At 33.6% G+C, this 21813-nt stretch overlaps 1 protein-coding gene across 11 annotated transcripts in view; it reads right to left on the reverse strand.

Moving 5' to 3' along the window:
* LOC143055081 (potassium voltage-gated channel protein Shaw-like) overlaps nucleotides 1–21813 on the reverse strand; it is a 73701-nt gene that overhangs the window by 31632 nt on the left and 20256 nt on the right. For 9 of the 11 annotated variants that reach the window (XM_076228232.1, XM_076228227.1, XM_076228231.1 and 6 more), the window contains exons 2-3: nucleotides 9941–10606; nucleotides 8477–8518 (exon numbers count right to left, since the gene is read on the reverse strand). In XM_076228232.1, coding sequence (XP_076084347.1) covers nucleotides 8477–8518; nucleotides 9941–10462 — 564 coding nt within the window. In that variant the 5' untranslated portion in view covers nucleotides 10463–10606. The remainder of the gene's footprint in view (nucleotides 1–8476; nucleotides 8519–9940; nucleotides 10607–21813) is intronic. The other 2 variants (XM_076228228.1, XM_076228226.1) reach the window with 1 other exon arrangement.

The raw sequence follows: 21813 nt of genomic DNA on the forward strand, positions 1-21813 counted from the left end.
TAAACGATGTCAAAATGTCATCGTAGGGGGGAAAGAAACAATCGGTAAATTGACAGATATGGTAAGAATTCAGTCATTTTCAGATCTTAGCCGATAAAAATGTTAACCTTAAAGAGGTGGGAGCTAGCAATGTGACATTCAAATATCAAAAGTCGAAGAGAATTTGACAAAAACATGTCATTACAAAACGAAATGAAAAGTGAATGACGAAAAAAATATCAAAAAGTAAAATGACAAAAATATCCAAAAAAGTCTACAAAAGCAGTACCTAGAAAACTGCAGACTGAGCGACACGAGCACTACAAACCCACTTAATGTGATAATAGGTCATTAAAGTTGTGTATGATCAAAATCAGTCATTCTAGCTGAAACACATGTATGAGGAATTTTTACTGAGTTCGAAGATCTTAGAAGCACATCTCTGTTAATAATAAACCTGTTTAATGTGAAAATGCACGTGCGGTAATGTATGCACATGAGATGCGGTACACATGAGTGTAACCTATCAGTTGAGGTGTTAATACACAATGCGATACACATGAGTGTAACCTATCAGTTGAGGTGTTAAGACACAATGCGATACACATGAGTGTAACCTATCAGTTGAGGTGTTAATACACAATGCGATACACATGAGTGTAACCTAACAGTTGAGGTGTTAAGACACAATGCGATACACATGAGTGTTACCTATCAGTTGAGGTGTTAAGACACAATGCAATGGGACCTACTACTGAGTAATTAAAAATAAGACGCCAAGATTCACATAGAAATAAGTTTTCCTCAGGACTAAGACGTAGCTAGGGCCTAGTTTGAAAAAGAGGAAAAATTAAAAGAGAATGGCTACCTTACCACGAAGTTTAACTTAAAAATTAGAGAATTTAAGGAACTTGATACATAAACTAGAGGCTCTTAAGAGCCTGTATCGCTCACCTTGGTCTATGTGCATATTAAACAAAAGACACAGATGGATTAATGACAAAATTGTGTTTTGGTGATGGTGATTTGTTTGTAGATCTTACTTTACTGAACATTCTTGCTACTTACAAATATATCTATGTATAATGAACTTGGCCCAGTAGTTGCAGAGGAAAATATTTTGTTAAAATTTACAAAATTTATGAAAATTGTTAAAAATTGACTGTAAAGGGCAATAACTCCTTAAGGGGTCAACAGACTATTTTGGTAATGTTGACTTATTTGTAGATCTTACTTTGATGAACATTATTGCTGTTTACAGTTTATCTCTATCTATAATAATATTCAAGATAATAACCAAAAACGGCAAAATTTCCTCAAAATTTACAAATTCAGGGGCAGCAACCCAACAACCGGTTGTCCGATTCATCTGAAAATTTCAGGGCAGATAGAAATTGACTTGATAAACAATATAATCCATGTCAGATTTGTTCTAAATACTTCGGTTTCAGAGTTATAAGCCAAAATCTACATTTTACTCCTATGTTCTATTTTTAGCCATGGTGGCCATCTTGGTTGGTTGGCCAGGTCACCTCGTACATTTTTTGGACTAGATAACTTAATGATAATTGTGACAAAGTATGGTTAAATTTGGCTTGATAGTTTCAGAGGAAAAGATTTTTGTAAAAGATTACAAAAATTTACAAAAAAATGGTAAAAAATGACTATAAAGGGAATAATTCCTTCAGGAGTCAACTGACCATTTTGGTCATGTTGGCCTATTTGTAGATCTTACTTTGCTGAACATTATTGCTGTTTACAGTTTATCTTTATCTATAATAATATTCAAAATAATAACCAAAAACAACAAAATTTCCTTAAAATTGCCAATTCAGGGGCAGCAACCCAACAACCGGTTGTCTAATTCTTTTGAAAATTTCAGGGCAGATAGATCTTGACCTGATAAACAATTTTACCCCTGTCAGATTTCCTCTAAATGCTTCGGTTTCAGAGTTATAAGCCAAAATCTACATTTCCCCCTATGTTCTATTTTTAGCCATGGCGGCCATCTTGGTTGGTTGGCCGGGTCACCAGACAAATTTTTTTTAACTACATACCCAATGATGATTGTGGTCAAGTTTGGTTAAATTTGGCCCAGTAGTTTTAGAGGAGAAGATTTTTGTAAAAGTTAACGACGACGGACGACGACGACGGACGCCAAGTGATGAGCTAAAAAATGAAATAGACAAAACCATAAATATAAACGCAGCAAAATTGTTACCGTTCGCCATCTCAGGCTATGTGTATAGCTTTCTGGATAAAATTTTCAAAAGCTTACATCAACATATTGTGATTGGTTTAAAACATCATAAACAAATGACATTCAACCAGTAATTAATTCAATTTTTATTTTGAGGATACGAACAATGAAAATACCCATTGTCCTTGAAGTTCTTTTTGATTAGTCAGAGGCAGATTTAGGGGGGGGATGGGGTCCGGGTCCCCTCTTTTTGGGAAAAAATTTGGAAGCGTGACTAAAGTGGCCCTCTCTTAAGCAGTCAGTGGGCCCTTACTTATGAAAATTTCTAGATCCGCAATTGTTAGTTGTTAACCACTTTAAATCTATATCGGCGATATATCGAGAGTAGATATTAACATATCGGCGATATATCGAGAGTAGATATTAACAAGATTTTACTGCATTGCGAAAAAATGAGAGAAAGAAAAGGCGATTATATATAGAAGCCATTACTAAATGACAAAAAAAAAGAAAAAAAAACACAATATATTACAAATTCACTCTATGAAAATATGACACATGCTGTCAGGGTAATTGCTTTAATAATTATTTTTTTTTTTTTTTTTTTTTTTTTTTTTTTTTTTTTTTTTGAATTTAATAATTATTAATCTTCCATCTAATATCTTCAGTTAATATTTTGTTGGAAAATAAGTTTTATGACCTTTTTATGTCCAAAGGTATTTCTAGCACATAATGTTTTCTAGTATTTAATCATCATAAAGCATTTTTATTGATGTTATATTGCATAATTAACTAGTTCCCAGAAGACATCAATTATCAGGAAATACAACAGATACAAATACAAATAATTTAATTAAAATTCGATTTCCAAATTGACCCGCGTTTACTAAATGTCGCGTACGGCTTTCAAACACCGGAACATGAACCAACAGTTATTTTAATAACGATTGAATGTTTATATCATTAATATTCAGATGAAAAACCGAAAATTAAACTTTGCTCCTGGAGGATAAATAAAAAGAGAGAAAGGTATTCGACAAAGGTCACCGACAAAGGTCACCGCCAAATGTCAAATCAGACAATCCTATAACATTGAGAAAGTCGAGGTCTACAAAATTACACCAAAAGTTCAACTAGGAACGGGATATATAAACATTTAAAAATAAGCCAAAGAAAATAGTCAATGGTTTAAAGAAATGAAAGATGGAAAGACGGACAACCGAAATAATATTATACAGAAAACCAAAGACTGGTCAAAACGAACACCATATGAAAACGAAGCTAACAAAGATGTTCGGTAAGTAACTCATTCCTCATCAGCGACACGTACCGAGTTACTTTTACATAAATCCTATGATTAAACGTACTCGTTGTAGAATTCGTTAAAATAACCAATGTCTAGGTGCAGTAAACTGGAAATAATCAACCCAGAGGCGGATTTAGGGGGGGGACAGGGAGCCCGGCCTCCCCCTTTTGAGCAAAAAAATTGGTTGCTTACATAGGGAATCACTGAGGCGTGACGAAATCGGGCCCCCTCTTAGGCAGCCAGTGGGACCCCAATTATGAAAATTTCTTGATCCGCCACTGCAACCCGTTCCGTTTTTATCTCGATCAGTCTACTAATAAAAGGTACATAAACGAACATACAATATAAATCAGTATATACAAAGCACTTTATTCTTAAATAAGGGATAAATAAAAACACGAGTACAAAAAAAAAAATACAAAATGAATAAATAAATAAATAATTATAATAAACAAGTCTGATATAATATTATACCGTATTTATACAATGCTCGTGCAGGGTTTAAATAGTAACCATGGTCACTCTTATATTATGTTTCTGTTTGATACCAGTTCATAATATTAAAACGTATTTGTACGTGTAAAATCATTATTTTATCTGTTTGGGAAAAACTTAGTTTTTATAAAAAATGATACCACAAATATTTCGGATGTCTTCTTAAAGTAAGATTTTAACAAAGGCTGATACATACATGTAGATGTGTTATATAGAAAATAAGGAGATGTGGTATGATTGCCAATTTGATTGAGACAACTACTAGTATTCACCGTCTAAGACAATTATCCACCATCCAATGTTTAACTGAAGTAAAGCATGTCACGTTTTTACTTATATCTATAAAACTATAAAACCGAGAGGGTAATCGGTGATTCTCTTATGACTAAAGAAGATATAGCGGGTCTTTTTGATCATGTTGTAAAAAAAGTTGAATATGTTCTCACACTGGTGTGTGTGTGTGTGTGTCGGGGGGGGGGGGGGGGGGGGGGGTTGCTCTCTACTCTCAAAGTGTGGGGAGTGGAAAATAAAATTAAATGTTTTTTGGCAATTCCTACTCATTACAAAAAGTTTGAATATACATGTGATTTAAAATGATTGCCAAAAGACAGAACGAGGATGAAAAAAAAACTATAGGCTGCCGTTCGACCTTCAATTATGAGTAAAATCCATACAGCAACCAACGTTAAGTGTTGAATTGCATGCTAGGTATCAGCACATACAGAATATGACAGCACAGAACCACTCCCTTACCCCGGGAAAATAGTGTAGCAGCAAAACATAACACCAAACTGTAAAACTGAAATTGAAAGAGCTCAACTTGTCAGGTCAGCGAGAAACACAAAATAAACACAATAAAGGAAACTGAAAAGAAGCGCTGAGCATTAAAGTAAGAGATAAACACAAGAGACGCTTGCCAGTTACAGATCCAAGATTCAGTGGCGGATCCAGGGGGGGGGGGGTTCCGGGGGTGCGCACCCCCCCCTTTATTTTTGCCGATCAATGCATTTGTATCGGGACATATGTTTTGCACCCCCTGCACCCCCCCTTTGCCCTGGGTTAGCACCCCCCTTTCGAAAATTCCTGCATCCGCCCCTGAGATTTCGAAATAAAAGAGTGGTTTTGAATATAAAAAATAGTTGAATCTATAAAGCGAGATGGTAATTTTTATATGTAAAGTTATGAATTCAGCTTCTGATACAATATTGATTCATTTTTACCGTTGTGGCAATATCCGCAATATTGAAAGAAGGAAACATAAATAAATCAATGAATGGAAGAGAAAAATAAAAGTGATGAAACGTTCAAATGCATATCTTTTTAAAATGATTATTTGTAGCGTTCGTTATTCAGATATTGTCTGACAGATATTTCGTAGCAATCACATCAGAACGCACGAGCTGTCGAACTGTCGTCTGCCTAGAGAATCGTATTGATTTGTTCTACAACTGATGTAAATAACTCTTGTATTTGCCAGAAATATTAAATTATCTGTTTCTTTAGAATTATTAAATCAATCTCAGAGAAAAAGCCAACAGGACAAAACTTTGATAATGTTACTTCGTAATCTTGTGACCAAATCAATAACCAGGATCAACGCGAATTTACGAGATCATACGAGACTGCACGTAATGCATTCAAATTAACCAAATTACATAGTTTAACTTAACAAACAAGGGAGAACCACGTTCGGAATTCTTGGAATCAATTTAAAATAGGTGTATCTTAAGGTTCCAACCCCCGGACCCCCCCCCAAACCTCCTGTAGTAAAACATGCAGATTCCTGCTGACGGAGAAGATATCAAAAGGGGCATTCAAGAAGCCATTCGGTCAATGAAAACAAGACAACACCACCCCATAAAAAAAGCTGACAAATAAAGGCATACCATCAACAAACCAATACACAGAAAACTCAAGATGAAGCTTCACGAACCAAACTTAAAATACAAAGGTGAAAACGTCCATTGTTTAATCGGGTTTCATCTTCGCTAGCCAAACTGTTTAACTTAAATGTTTGTAAAAATAATAGTATACGAATTAATATACAAAAAGTTGATCAGTTAATGTTGGCAAATGAACAAACAGTTTCTTTGGGAAAAAAAAGCCTACTATTCATTGATACAAAGCAACAAAAAACATATTTAGAAAGCACTATCATTTAGCAGTTTACCCGTCTTCAAATCAGTTCAATTAAAACCAGATGCTCCGCAGGGCGCAGCTTTATACGACCGCAGAGTTCGAACTCTGAACACTGGGGCAAGTATGGACACAACATTCAAGCTTGATACAGCTCTGCATTTGGATTGTGATTAAATAGTTGACACAACACAGATTTCTGACACATAATGAATGTGGTCTAAGAACTTAAACTTAAAAACGTTTAATTTTAAATTGGACATTACCTATTATGGTCCAATATCCAAAATCTAAATACATGGTTAGATTCAGCATATCAAAGAACCCCAAGAATTCAATTTTTGATGAAATCAAATAAAGTTCAATTTTGGACCCTTAAGACCTCAATGTGGGCCAATCTGATAACCGGGCCCAAACATCAAAAATCTAAATACATGGTTAGATTAAGCATATATCAAAGAACCCCATATATATATTTTTTGTTGAAATCAAACCAAGTTTAATTTTGGACCGCAATTTGGACCAACTTGAAAACTGGGCCTATAATCAAAAATCTAAATACAGGTTTAGATCAAACTTAGTTTAATTTTGGACCCTTTGGACCTTAATGTAGACCAATTTGAAAATGGGACCAAAAATTAAGAATCTACATACACAGTTAGATTCGGCATATCAAAGAACCCCAATTATTCATTTTTTGATGAGTTTAATTTTGGACCCTTTGGGCCCCTTATTCCTAAACTGTTGGGACCAAAACTCCCAAAATCAATCCCAACCTTCCTTTTATGGTCATAAACCTTGTTTTTAAATTTCATAGATTTCTATTTACTTTTACTTAAGTTATGGTGCGAAAACCAAGAAAAATGCTTATTTGGGCCACTTTTTGGCCCCTAATTCCTAAATTGTTTGGACCTCAACTCACAAAATCAATCCCAACCTTCCTTTTGTGTTCATAAACCTTGTGTTTAAATTTCATAGATTTCTGTTCACTTATACTAAAGTTATTGTGCGAAAACCCAGAAAAATGCTTATTTGGGCACTTTTTGGCCCCTAATTCCTAAACTGTTGGGACCAAAACTCACAAAATCAATCCCAACCTTCCTTTAATGTTCATAGACCTTGTGTTTAAATTTCATAGATTTCTATTCACTAATACTAACGTAATAGTTCGAAAACCAAGACAATGCTTATTTTGGCCCTTTTTGGCCCTTAATTCCCAAACTGTTGGGACCAAAACTTCCAAAATCTATCCCAACCTTCCTTTTATGGTCATAAACCTTGTGTTTAAATTTCATAGATTTCTATTCACTTATACTTCAGTTATAGTGCGAAAACCAAAAGTCTTCGGACGCCGATGACGACTACGGACGACGACGACGACGACGACGACGACGCCAACGTGATACCATTATAACAATTACCCCATTCATTCCCTTAAAACATGAAGCCCTTTATTTCATAACTCTTTTTTTTAATACACCAAATTGTAAAATGTCCTATTTAACATCAACAATCAGAGAAAACCGCAGTTATATCTATTTATTTGGTGATAGCTAAGATTTTTCGCTTGAAACTCGGACATTCAGTAGAGTCATCTGCATTTCTGTTTAGCCTCTGTCACTTTTAAATCTTGACCTACAGTTTTGTCATTCGATAATGCGTGTTATAACATAGTGGTCAACTTTTTGTCATTCCAATTACTCATTTGATGTCTTAGTAAATAAGTAATCAATGTGCTGATGATTATTTCGCTCTGCAGGGGAAAATGTAATAACTAGAACACATTTCATATATTTGACACTAAAAGAACCAAAAATTAGGAAGAACATTTCGTGTGATCATGAATCTGATCAGCGGTATCCATTACTGGGTTTGAAATAGCCTCGCTTTGGTTAACCAATCACATGTATTGTCATTTGTCATCCGTGACGTTAATACTCCATATTTATTTCATACAAACATTTAATATATACAAGGGATGACTATAAGAAGCATACAATGAGATAGAAATAACAAAAAATGCTGAAGTAAATGAAAAAAATCTAACCATGCAAAACATTTAAACTGGTTGAGTTTTAATCTGCCGTCTACAGGGATCCAGTTTTAGATCAAATAAGCAAACATATTCATAGGACCCACATACACACAAAGAAAAAGAATGTGAGCGGATTTTTGTTTCAACAGAACACACGATCTAAAGTCTTGCATGTATTAAATTTTTCTCATTAGCCTCAAATTTGTAATCATAGAAGTCGGGTGCTTTTTGATTGACTATTATTAATGTATTCAAATTTATAAACATGAATTCTCCCTCGTTTTCTTTTAGTATATGTAGGTTCTTTGATAACAGAGAGACATACTTCCCTAAGCCGCTGAAGATCATATCTAGATGTGATATTTTCCTAAACCATAATGTGATAAATTCATTTGATATGTCGTCACTACATCGAATAGTCCATTTTCAAATTACTAACTAGGATTAAAAATTTGAGAATTTTTGGCAAAGGGAAACAACCCCTTGGTAGGACAAACTGTATCCCTGCCTGTACAAACCTTACGGAAGGAGCATCATTGGACAATGTTTAATGAACGTTTAAGGTGGTACCCAAAACTTTCACTAAAATTAATTTGGCTCGTTTAATTTTCATAAAATTTTGTCATTTACTTTGACACTTTAACAAAAATATAAAAATAAAACAATTTTGAACCAACCGTTTTGCCAGAAAAATTACACTGGTTATATAACAATTTGACAAACACCAATTTTGATCATTGAGAAGCTTAATATTTCTTTTACAACACAACGTAATTAAAACGTTTAGTTGACTTTACAGAGTAATCACCCTGTAGTGTTAGGTACCACCTTAAGCTGTTATAAATGATCATTGTTTCATCAATTATTTTTTTACATATTTTTTACCTTAAATAAACGAGGTCAATATTTTTGTCCATGCACCTTGCTCGTTCCAATTGCTTTGTATAGGAAGAGATTGTTAGTCTTGGAATATTGGAAACACAGTAGAAAATTTGAAAATGAACTAATTACATATTACAAAATGTAGATACTATTTCCAAAATTGGCAAAAAGACTTGCAGTATACCGAAGTCATATACATGTAGTTGTATCTTTTATACTTTTATACTGGTATTTTTTTTTATTATGGACCATTAAATTGATTTGCTTTATTATAATACGTATAAAAAGTGTCATAATTCAATTGAAACGCACCATTATGATTAATGTGCCAATTAAGAAACCCTCATTTTGTAACTATCCCGTGTTATGAAGAAACTTACATTCTGAGACCACCAAAGATATTAAAACTCTTTATTGGATGGCAGAAACCCTTACAAAATAGAACATTCAGAGTCAGGTTTATCATCTAAACCACAAAGGCCATGTTTATACAAACAAAACTCCTTATATTGTTTTCGAAATTAAACATAATGTAAAACTTCGCAGTTGACGTATGTGTGTATGTGTGTCCTATGATAAAAAGATCTGCTTCAATTGTATTATCATATCAGCCGCGTGCTCATTAAAACAAACACTCACTTTTTAAAAAGCATGAAAAAAAAGATTATACAGTGAAACTTGTCTGAACCGAACCCTTAATATGGGAGGAATTTTGTTTGGATAAAACATACACTTATTCAAAAGTCTAAATTCAATGAAATTATACTTAACCATATTCAGTATTTGTCCTGATACAAGTGTCAACTTAAGACAAGTTTCTAATTTACTCGGGGTTCGATTTTACAGGTTCTACTGTATGTAGGTCGAAAATACGTGTTGATTTCAATCATTCTATTTATAGTCTTACCTTTGCAGGTGTAGAGGAATAAGGTTCGTCAAACAGTGCCCAAATTTTCGGTTGTATTCTTTGCCAGCAGTTTAAATCTCCGGATTGGTATTCATCTCCCCAGCCGAATTTTTTCATAATATCATCTTCTGTTGGTTTGTCGGTATCTAGATCTAGCCGATCTAATGTCGCTAAAACTTCCGCCGTGTCTCGATGTGTAGTGTACGTCATCCAACAGCATGGTTCTACCTGATTGGAATCTAGGCCCCAGAATTCTAATTCCTCTTCAAAAAGAGGCCCACATACGTCCGTTGGGTAATGAAGTTTTCCTGATCGGTAATAATTCAATATTTGAGCAAACACGCCTGGATGCCGATCAAAGAAATATTCGTTTAACACAGGATCATAATTCGCCAACGCCTCGGTTAATCTAGATAACCGAGTTGCAGGGATTTTCTTTAACGTTGCTTTGTAGGTTTCGTGACGTATACCACCTACGTTTATTATGACCCTGTTGTCAGCGTCCATATTATTCATAGTCATCTTTGTGGTTATTAGTGTAAACAATTTTCACAGAAAAAATATATCCTAATAGTAAAAAAAGGTTTCAAAGGTCGGAGAAATATTATTAAAATTCACTTTTTCCGTTTTCCCATCTTGGTTCATCTGCCCGTCATCAAAATATTCCTGCAAATAAAAAGATGAAATTTATTAAAAGAATTTTGTTAAAATATGTAATCCGATATAATCTATTGTTTACCATTAGTATGTGTTGTATACCAATTTTCGTGGATTTTGTAGTTACAGGTTAACCACGAAATTTAATGTCCAACGAATAATACATTTTCTATAGGCTTGAATACAGACTTCATCAAAACCACGAAATTAACTATCCACGAAAATATATAAGTTTTCCTTAATCCATGAAAATTGGTAACCACGAAAATAAGTTATTGGTTGTCTACAATATCGACTTTAATGTTCTAAGTTTTGTTTTTGATGGTTTCGCTGCTTAACTTTGTATGTTTTCCACTGGTGGTTAAAAGTAATAGGTTGGAAGTATAGTTGAGATTACCAGCTATAGATCAAATTATTCGTTCAGTGTAAAGTACTCACTTATTTATGTTAACGAATGGTTAATGCGTCTTTTGATTGAGTTAGGCCATTGTATTTGATATTTTATAGTTTGACTTTCTATGTCGTGATGCAACACTATTGTTTCAGATAAGAGTGAAGGATGGTATATATATATTAAAACGTTAAAACCCGCTACATTTGTTTCAATCTTTCCTTAGTCAGTAGTCTGATGTTCAGTAGTTGTCGTTTGTTGATCTGGTGTACAGGAGTACATTTCTTTTTAACACAAATGATACAAAGTTTTGGCGAGCACACGTTTTAATCATTTGTTTCTAATATACGTTTGCAACGTTTGCATACACTTTGACAAACTATACAGTCTCTGAAAATGCGTCTACAGTTTGTCGTTCGTCGTTTGTAGACCTCTTTGTAAGTACGAAGTCGAGTTGATTTATTGATGTAATTCAATGTTCTAACCGAAAAGTCGCCCAATTTTCTGCAACAACTACATGTAACTTTAGCAGGTTAACGACCTCGGCGTTTCAGTGACCAGGGCTACAGAAGAGTACTCCTTAAAACAGTCATTGGTGCCGGGTTTCCATGTTGATCTTCGATGCGGCACGTTTTGGTACTTTATAGGAAGGAAAGGCAAACGCTATTAATGGGGCTAGACCTTGGTTTAGGAAGATAACTCTTTTAATCAGTTTTGCGTTTGTATAAATCAAGTTACATCAGTGTATTTTAGGCATTTACCTAAAACAGACTGGAAACAACCCATGTTAGAATATCATGTATTAAATGGCCGACAGACGTACTGATCATTTTTTGAGTTATTTCTCTTAACCTAGGTACTTTAGACGGGGTAATGTTGCATTTGTAGTCAATATTGCTGAAAGTGGCGTTAAACTTAAACAACAAATCAATCTCATTTTTCCAAGATTTGTATATCTATACTCTGAATATAGTCTAAGTTCCTTCTACATCCCTCAATATTTCATTCTTTAACCTCTGCCAAGAAATATAGAACGAAGATTAATGTTCAGACAGTTTTGTCTGTTGTTTAACTAAAGTGTATACATTTTCTGTACACTATCCATGATTTGCTTAACGCCCGTATCAATCATTTACTATATAAAAAAGAGTAATCAATTATTTAATTACTAGTTGTATGATCGAATCATGTGATGTCGGCTATTAATTAAATAGGATCGGGATATCAAAGTGAAAATTCTATAAAAAAATAATTACCAAACACTTAAATGTTTACAATGCACGCTATTAAACACCAAGATCAAGAACCGTCGTGTTCCTCTAAAGCAGGCGCAATACATCGAATATGTTTAAATCGGAAATATATATAGCAGGGGTGTGGAAATATTTGTTGTGAGCACTTGTCCCTGGGCAAGTAAAACTAAAAATTTTACTTGTCCGGAATCAAATTTACTTGCCCTGATGATCCCAATAAATATTGAAGTATTTATTGTTAGCTAATATATGATTCTTACTTTAGCATCACAAACGAATGAAATCCATTTGTTTATATGTGTAAAAAATTAGGAAAGTAGGAAATGGGTTAACATCAGTGGGACAGAAACCTAACAGCAAACCAACCAATGAAATGACATGTAAAGGACAATTTTGCAGCAGTTTTGGAATAAAAATTGTAGCCAGTAGGTACATAATATACTAAATTTGAGGACAGTGATTTTCGCTTCCGTTTCCTTTTTTTTTTAAATACTCTGTGTCCTCCGTTTGCATTTAAGGTTTTCTACTCGACTCACGATTTTTTTTGTCTTGTTTGCCCAGCTTTTTATTAAGTATTTGCCAATCTGAATCTCGATACAAAATATAAAGAAATGACACAACCAGTACTGGAATGATGGATAAAACTTAGTCGACGATCCAGGGTCAATAGACAAAGCCAATGCAATGTTACGCGACTTTGGTTCTCATACTTATTATTTTATTTATTTTGGTAATCGATCTATTTCCAGTATCATGTTTATCGTCATGAACATCGATGCTTTTAGTTGCTGAAGATTGGTTTTTTTTACATAAATTAAACATCTTTATACGTTTTGAAGTTAATTTTATGTTTTTGTTGGATTTGAACTTTGTCTTATACAAATGTTGTATATTTTTTTACTTGTCCACGGGCAACCAAGACAAAAATAATTACTTGTCCAGTTGTTCAAATGTACGAGTCGTGCGAGTCGGGCATAGCATTTCCACACCCCTGTTATAGACAATTAATAATTGTCCAACCTTAACGCCTCAGAGTAGAGTGTTATAGGGGGTGTCTGGGTATAGATGAGATACATAACTCCCAGTCCCATCCCACCGCAGGGGTGGATCAAGCCATTTTAAAAGGGGATGTCAAACTATATCTACCCAATCAAATGCATTGATCGGCCCCAAAAAATAGGGGGTTCCCCCCGTACTGCACCGCACCCCTAACCCTTTACCAGAATACACATACATAGACTTTTATATCTTAATTTCCAAACTTTATATGGTTGATAACGATGAAGTACTCAGAAAATTCTTTGTTTCCATCTGTTTATATTGAGGTTATAGGTCATTCTCGTATAGTCTACTATATATAGCCCTTCACATCTTTCTTATTTGAAGTATGGCAGCTCATTAAATTAAAACAATGTTTCTTAGTCGTTTGTTATTTAATGGTTCCAGCAATTCCGAAATGATCATTAGATGTCAAAAGAACGTTCGATAACTCCTTATTTGAATTTAAAGCATAACTTTTAGCTTAGGATGAATTTACATGTTTCAAAGTTAAAAATTATCCTTTTTTAAGGCTTACTATGTGCAACTAATGCTTTTAATGTGTCTTTCTAGGTTCTTTAAGGTAAGGGTGAAGGTTGGTACCAATTAAAATGTTTAAACCCGCTGCATTTGTTTGCACCTGTCCTAAGTCAGGAATTTGATGTTCAGTAGTTGTCTTTTGTAAAGTGGTTCATAAGTGTTTCTCGTGTTTTATATAAATTATACCGTTAGTTCTCCCCGTTTGAATGATTTAACACTAGTCATTTTTTAGGCCCTTTATTGCTTGCTGTTCGTTGTGAGCCAATGCTCCGTGTTGAAAACCGTATTTTGACCTACAACGGTTTTTTCTTTTACAAATTGTGACTTGGACGGAGAGTTATCTCATTATGACTCATACCACATCTTTTTAAATCTGGCCCAAGACCACAATTAATGACCCCGCTTTTCGTTGTTCACGAATATAGTTCCCTTTAATTATAGTGTATTTCTTCTTAAATTTTTTTCTTTCCTTTTCTCAAACATTTCTTAGCTTTTATAAGGTGGAAATGAAAGAAGAGAGGTGAAATAAATTTTTAGATGTTTTATTTTAACTGATTTTGATATGGAAAGAGTGATTAGGTCAGGTGCAAAAAGGTGATATTTACAGTTTTCGGAACATCTCTTGACTTGTCCATAGGGGTATGGATGTGTATTGGCTAAATTTGTAAGTTTTATACGTGCAATTTTTCTGAAACTTGGACATATTTTTGGACTTGTACTGTACATTACACACACAAAAAATTAGACAAAAAGAATAAGCAATTTTTTTTTAATGCGACAAAACGTTATAAAGAAATGATAGAGGAATTAATTGTGGTCTCGGGCCATCTGTTTCCTCTATGATCCTCTACAGATGATATACTGATTTATGCTTGCATGTAAACCTACCGCAAGTTGTATTGTTTTGTCATTTTACATATCCTACAAAATGTATTGTATTTGTAATATATAGTTGTAACTGTACAAACACTAAATGAAGCGTTTATTTGTATGTAATATGTCGTTCTAAGCATCCCTGTTGAAGATTCACACTTGTAACCTGTATATTTAGGAAACGGTATGAGGGTCTGGGAGGGGTACACAGAATAAAAAATATTGGCAAAAAAATAAAGAATTGAGAAAAATGGGAGCAAAAGTATAATTTGAACGATAAATCTGGCAACGTTCACCTGTTTGTAGCTGCTAAACCGTACCTCTTAGGTCATGATAATGTTTTTGACAATTTCCGGTGCAGTCCGCAGACTGCAGTCACCAGATTTTCAAAAAATATCGTATGGGCACAAGAACTAGTGTTCCGTAGCTAACCCAACTGTATGTAGCGACCCATGGGAATAATTTCTGTCGGCTCATGCCGCTTTTTTTATGCTGCACCTTAAATGCCGAACGAATTCGTTTAAAAATGATTGGCAGAACTCGGCCAGACATTTATGGGCATCATCATTACGAAGCGTTGTTCCCTCATAGATGTATAAACACATATCTACAGGTTAATTCATCTATGGTTCCCTCTATTTTAACTTTTGGTTATAGGGTTTCGCATTGCAAAGAGACACCAGACGGCACACTCACACAAAGGAATTTATTGCAAGAATAACACATTTGATTTTTACCTCAGTTTAAACATTTTAAAGTTTGCTTATTTGTATTTTTTTTTCTTGGTCATTCCAATCCAAATTAAATTAAAATGACATCCAGAGGCTGATTTGGAGTTGGTTGGGGGCTGGGAAAAATTTGGTTAAAATATAGGGAATTATTGAAGCATGACTTTATCGCCTACCCCACCCCACCCCTTTATAGGTCGGTCAATTCCCCCTTATAAAAAGTTCTTGATCCGTCACTACAATATGACATCATACATGCAACGTTATTAGATCTGACAACAAACTGATAACGATGAAGTGTTCATTTAACTGTGTATTGATTACAACATAAAGCATTTCTCTTCTCTTGTCGTTTTCAATTTATAATTAATAAAAAAGAGTGTTTGATCAATTAAAATACAATTACTTGTGCTATTTTATAGTAGTGTCAACAGAGCGCGGAATGATATTCTTAAAAAGAATTGGTATATGGTTAGGTTAATCGAAGAATAGATTGTAATGAGATCGGCGGAATAATCGATATTGTCATACAAAGAAAGGAAATATACTTCTGTCAACAGAACGAATTGTTTTCCATATAAGTGGTACCATATTTAAGTGGGGGGTGTTTGGAAGTATCCATATAAGTGGTACCATATTTAAGTGGGGGTGTTTGGAAGTATCCATATAAGTGGTACCATATTTAAGTGGGGGGTGTTTGGAAGTATCCATATAAGTGGTACCATATTTAAGTGGGGGGTGTTTGGAAGTATCCATATAAGTGGTACCATATTTTAGTGGTTTTTATGGAAGTATCCATATAAAAATGGTACCATAATAAAGTGGGGTGTATCGAACAGTCCGTTTATTTGTAACGGGAAGCATGTACAGTAATAAATAGCAGTATTTTGTGCAGACGACATAGAGTTAAAAATAGAAATAATTTTACACATTACACCATTTTCTAAATACCGGCTTTCATTTGAATTTTCCAATTCTTATTTTTGCAAATGGAAACAGGTAAGACAATCGATACCCCTGTCTATATAAATCTAGTGAAAAAACATGTTTTGGTCGTTTTCTGAATTTTCATTATTGACATGTATCACCTATTTTTCATATTTTTTTTTATCGTAAACATCTTAAGGGAGCTACCCGCCATTTGATTTTTAGGGGGAGAGGTTGGGTGAAATTTGAATAAAAAACACAGGCCAGGAATGGCAAATAGACTATTGAAGACCAGATTTTGATGTCTAGATATCTTTTTAGGTTTTAGTATATTTCATTGAAAACTTTATTACAAAGCAAAGGAATTAAAAAAAACAACTAAAAAGCTGTGTCACAAAAATGATTCTAACGAGGAAAAAACTGCATATTTAACAGAAGTTGAAGCTTTTAACTGTAATACAACAATATTAATGAACAATTAAATCAATTATTGAGATTTCTCGTTACATTTATGATTTATCTTCAATATGGGCAGATGATTGGGGAAGCCGAAAGAATTCGGGTTAAAATAGTTTAGGGTACTATTAATTTATTTTGTTATTTCGGAAGTGTTCTGTTTTCTGTTGTTACTTCAAGCATGTTGTAAACTTGTAAACTAAGAATGTGTCAACAAAGGTGAAATCTATATTGTAATGTCAAGTATGTTGAACTTGTATTATAGTTGTGTGTTAAAACAAGACAAAGCTCCATCTGTTGTCAACAGATCATGTCAATATATCATAGATTTTATGCGGGAAAATAATTTTAACAATGTGTTACTAACATTTTAATATCATTATTTACTCTAATTTGACATGAAATAGTCAATTTTGAACATGATGAGTTTTTAATGTGTGTGATTTGTTTTATAGAAGACAAAATGTAAAGAATTGGAAAAATAGTGTATGCATAGATATCAACAGACAGTGTTAAAAAAAAAAGGGGTATGGGTTTGATAGCATGGGTCAAGGATTTTCTTATATGAATTAAAACAATATATTCTTTCTAATTTTAAGCTGCAATATTAACTAGATGCTCCACAGGGCGCAGCTTTATATGACCGCAGAGTTTGAACCCTGAACATTGGGGCAAGTATGGACACAACATTCAAGCTTGATACAGCTCTGAATTTCGATTGTGATTAAATAGTTGACACAACACAGGTTTCTGACACATAATGAATGTGGTCTAAGAACTTAAACTTAACCAGATGCTCCGCAGGGCACAGCTTTATACGACCGCAGAGGTTGAACCCTGAACGGTTGGGCAAGTATGGACACAACATTCAAGCTGGATTCAGCTCTAAATTTAGATTGTGATTAAATAGTTGACACAGCATAGGTTTCTGACACAGAATGAATGTGGTCTTATAAACTTAAATTTGTTTTTGCCTTTGAGCAATTCACTATGCTGTTGAATATTAATCCTCTCAAAAAAATGTTTGAAGACATTTTCTTTTTATCTATGAAATCTGAAATGAGAAAAATTGAACCCCCCTCCCCCATAATTTTTTTAACATCCCCCTATCCCTTATTCCAAAACTGATCTCAATTCAAATTACTAATGGAGTTAGCGAAAATAACAGTTACTACTCATTCAAATACATCATAAAATATTAAAATGTAAAAAAAAGTGCTTGTTATCACTGAATGGTAGAGATTGTTTTAATTTATCAGTTGATAGTTTAAGTGAATATACATTGTATATTGTATAAAACAATGATTAAAGTTGATTCAACTACTTTTCTGGACAAAGAAAGATAACTCCAATTGAAAATTTCTTGTTATTGCGCAATATTGTGCAATTAGATATTTCTTGCTATTGCACAATACTGTGCAATTGAAAATACTTGCTATTGCACAATACTGTGCAATTAAAGATTTCTTGCTATTGCGCAATACTGTGCAATTGAAAATTTCTTGCTATTGCACAATACTGTCCATTTGAAGATTTTTTGCTATTGCTGAATACTGTGCAATTGAAAATTTCTTGCTATTGCACAATACTTAATATAATAATTTTGGATTCTGATTTGGACCAACTTGAAAACTGGGCCCATGATCAAAAATCTAAGTACATGTGTAGATTCAGCATATCAAAGAAGCCCAAGAATTCAATTTTTGTTAAAATCAAACTTAGTTTAATTTTGGACCCTTCGGACTCTAATGTAGACCAATTTGAAAACGGGACCAAAAATTAAGAATCTACATACACAGTTAGATTTGGCATATCAAAGAACCCCAATTATTCAATGTTTAATGAAATCAAACAAAGTTTAATTTTGGACCCCGATTTGGACCAACTTGAAAACTGGGCCAATAATAAAAAATCTAAGTACATTTTTAGATTCAGCATATCAAAGAACCCCAAGAGTCAATTTTTGTTAAAATCAAACTAAGTTTAATTTTGGACCCTTTGGACCTTAATGTAGACCAATTTGAAAACGGGACCAACAATTAAGAATCTACATACACAGTTAGATTCGGCTTATCAAAGAACCCCACTTATTCAATTTTTGATGAAATCAAACGAACAATTTACTTAAACTAAAGTTATGGTGCGAAAACCAAGAAAAATGCTTATTTGGGTCCCTTTTTGGCCCCTTATTCCTTAACTGTTGGGACCTCAACTCCCAAAATCAATCCAACCTTCCTTTTGTGGTCATAAACCTTGTGTTTAAATTTCATTGATTTCTATTTACTTATACTAAAGTTATTGTACGAAAACCAAGAATAATGCTTATTTGGGCCCTTTTTTGGCCCCTAATTCATAAATTGTTGAGACCAATACTCCCAAAATCGATCCCAACCTTCCTGTTGTGGTCATAAACCTTGTGTTTAAATTTCATAGATTTTTATTTACTAATACTAAAGTTATAGTGCGAAAACCAATTAAATGTCTTCGGACGACGACACCAACGTGATACCAATATACGACCAAAAAATTTTATTTTTTGCGCGGTCGTATAAAAATGTGAGTTTCTGCTTTTCCTTCAGTAGACACTATAGTTACCAGTAAGTTAACTAAAATTTATCAATTACAATGACACATTAGACGGTCATTTCAAGACATCCAGCGTCTTTAAAAGCATACAACTCCCACTTAAAAGTATATTTTACATTCCATAACACTTTCTTGGTGAATAACTTTATAAATTGACATCATTATTGGGTCCATTTAGCAGCTATTAATGGTTCTATAACAGCAACGTTTGTATATATATATATATATATATATACTCTGAATCACCTTGGGGAAATTATTAATCTCAATATTGCAGATGATATCTCGGAAGTGTTAATCGATGACTAAAGTCTCGTGTTTTCACGTGGGATTTACAAGCATCGTCTAACTTATGTCAAGTATAAATTATTAGATATACTATATTTTGGAAAGTATTATAGTCCAATTGAGGGGAAAAGGTGAAATGGAAAAAAAACAGGATATTGGAAATGAGTACCCCCATGTCAGCACCCCCCTTTTTTTCAAAGACTGAAAGGTGTCCATTACACATATTGTGGTTGTAGATGTTTTGTAACCCTCCCTATATTTGTTTTTGATATCACGTAAATTTCTATCTGATATATATATCTGGTTAACCAAGTCTTTATTAAGGTTGCTATTGTTTCAAACTGTCAACGTGGAACAGTTTAGTTAAAGTGTAAATTATTACGGGATCAACAAACAAATTATTTGTTTTATCAGCTTTCAGAATAAGTTCAGATTTAATTTCATAAAACAAATGTAAATATAAGATAATACGGGAATTGTTTCAGAAATAACACATGTTATTTTTTTTTATATATTAAAATCCAGAAACAATTGCAGATAACGGTACATAATATTGCATATCTTTGTACGCAAACACATTTGGATTGATTAATCGTTTGTCTTTAAGCAACTTTCAGCTGCTGCACTATTGACTATATTGTGGCTATAAGTTGTTTTCTTTTATGGAGAAAGATTTGTGAAGCAAAAGATGAAGTTGATAACCCACTCATACCACTCGGTGATTGAGACCCTATCACAATTGCATAAAATCAAGTATTATTTTACAAAGAGTAACAGCACTGAAGCTTTTACAGATTTGAAAAAAACTTTTCGTATTTTTGAAATCAAGTGTAAAAAATTGTCCTTTAAACTTGTAATAGATTTCGATTTTTTGCACGTGTTTAACACAATCTGTGATTTAATATGCATTTTGTATAGTTCGATTAAATCACCCCTTTCATTTGTAACTACAGTGTACGATTTACACTTGTGACTTTAAATGCACCATACAAATTTTAATCAAAGAACCCCCCTCCCACCACCAACTCCAATACAAAAAGAAAATCCACGTATCATGGAAAGAACATCGTATTCCCTCAATTTATAAATTTGTCTCGAAGATGCAGTGAAGAAGTATGAATACAAGCTCACTAAAAGTGCAAGTTACAAGACAAGAACAAATACAAATGATAACGAGTTCGACAGAGAACACAACGTAAATTCCTCTGCTGCCTGTCGATGGAAAGATTAAAGGTGTTTTGATTGATAGCATGGATAAACAAAGAAATGCCATCTGTACACACATGTTGTATACTTTTACAGAGCTTTCACATTAAATCTACTTTTCACAACTAAACGCACATGTTGTATAATTTAAGAGAGCTTTCACGTTAAATCATCTTTTCACACAAGAAATGCCACATGTGCACACATGTTAACATTCACATTAGATCTTTTCTTTTCACAACTGAACCCAAATGTTGAATAATTTGAGAGATCTGCCACGTTTTTTTCACACAAGAAATGCCATCTGTACACACATGTTAAAATTGAGAATGAAAATGGGGAATTTGTCAAAGAGACAACAACCCGACCATAGAACAGACAACAGCAGAAGGTCACCAACAACTCTTTTTTTTTTTTACAGATCTTCAACGTTAAATAGTATTTTCACACAAGAAATGCCAACTGAACGCACATATTGTATTCTTTTAAAGAGCATTCACATTAATTCGTATTTTCACACAAGAAATGCCAACTGCACGCACATGTTAAATACTTTTAGAGAGCATTCACATAACATCGTATTTTCTCAAAAGAACAGCCATCTGAACGCACATGTTAAATACTTTAAGAGAGCTTTCAAACTAAATCGTCTTTTCGCATAAGACATGCCAAGTGCACGTACATTTTGTTTTCTACAAGAATCTTTAACCTGATAAAATCGTCCTTCTGAAATTACTGCAATTTGCTGATGTTAATTAAGGACGTGTGTGATGCATCTAATTGGTATCTGGAAGTTTATATAAACTTTCTATTTATTATTTTTACCAAGACCATACAAATTCGTTCTTAGCGTTAGCAAAGTATAGTCACCGGCACAGAGTTTCAGTTGTGAACGTTGCCTTGATTGGTCCGAATGTTTGAATGTGCAAT

The sequence above is a fragment of the Mytilus galloprovincialis genome, chromosome 12 (assembly GCF_965363235.1).
Source record: "Mytilus galloprovincialis chromosome 12, xbMytGall1.hap1.1, whole genome shotgun sequence".
NCBI lineage: Eukaryota > Metazoa > Mollusca > Bivalvia > Mytilida > Mytilidae > Mytilus > Mytilus galloprovincialis.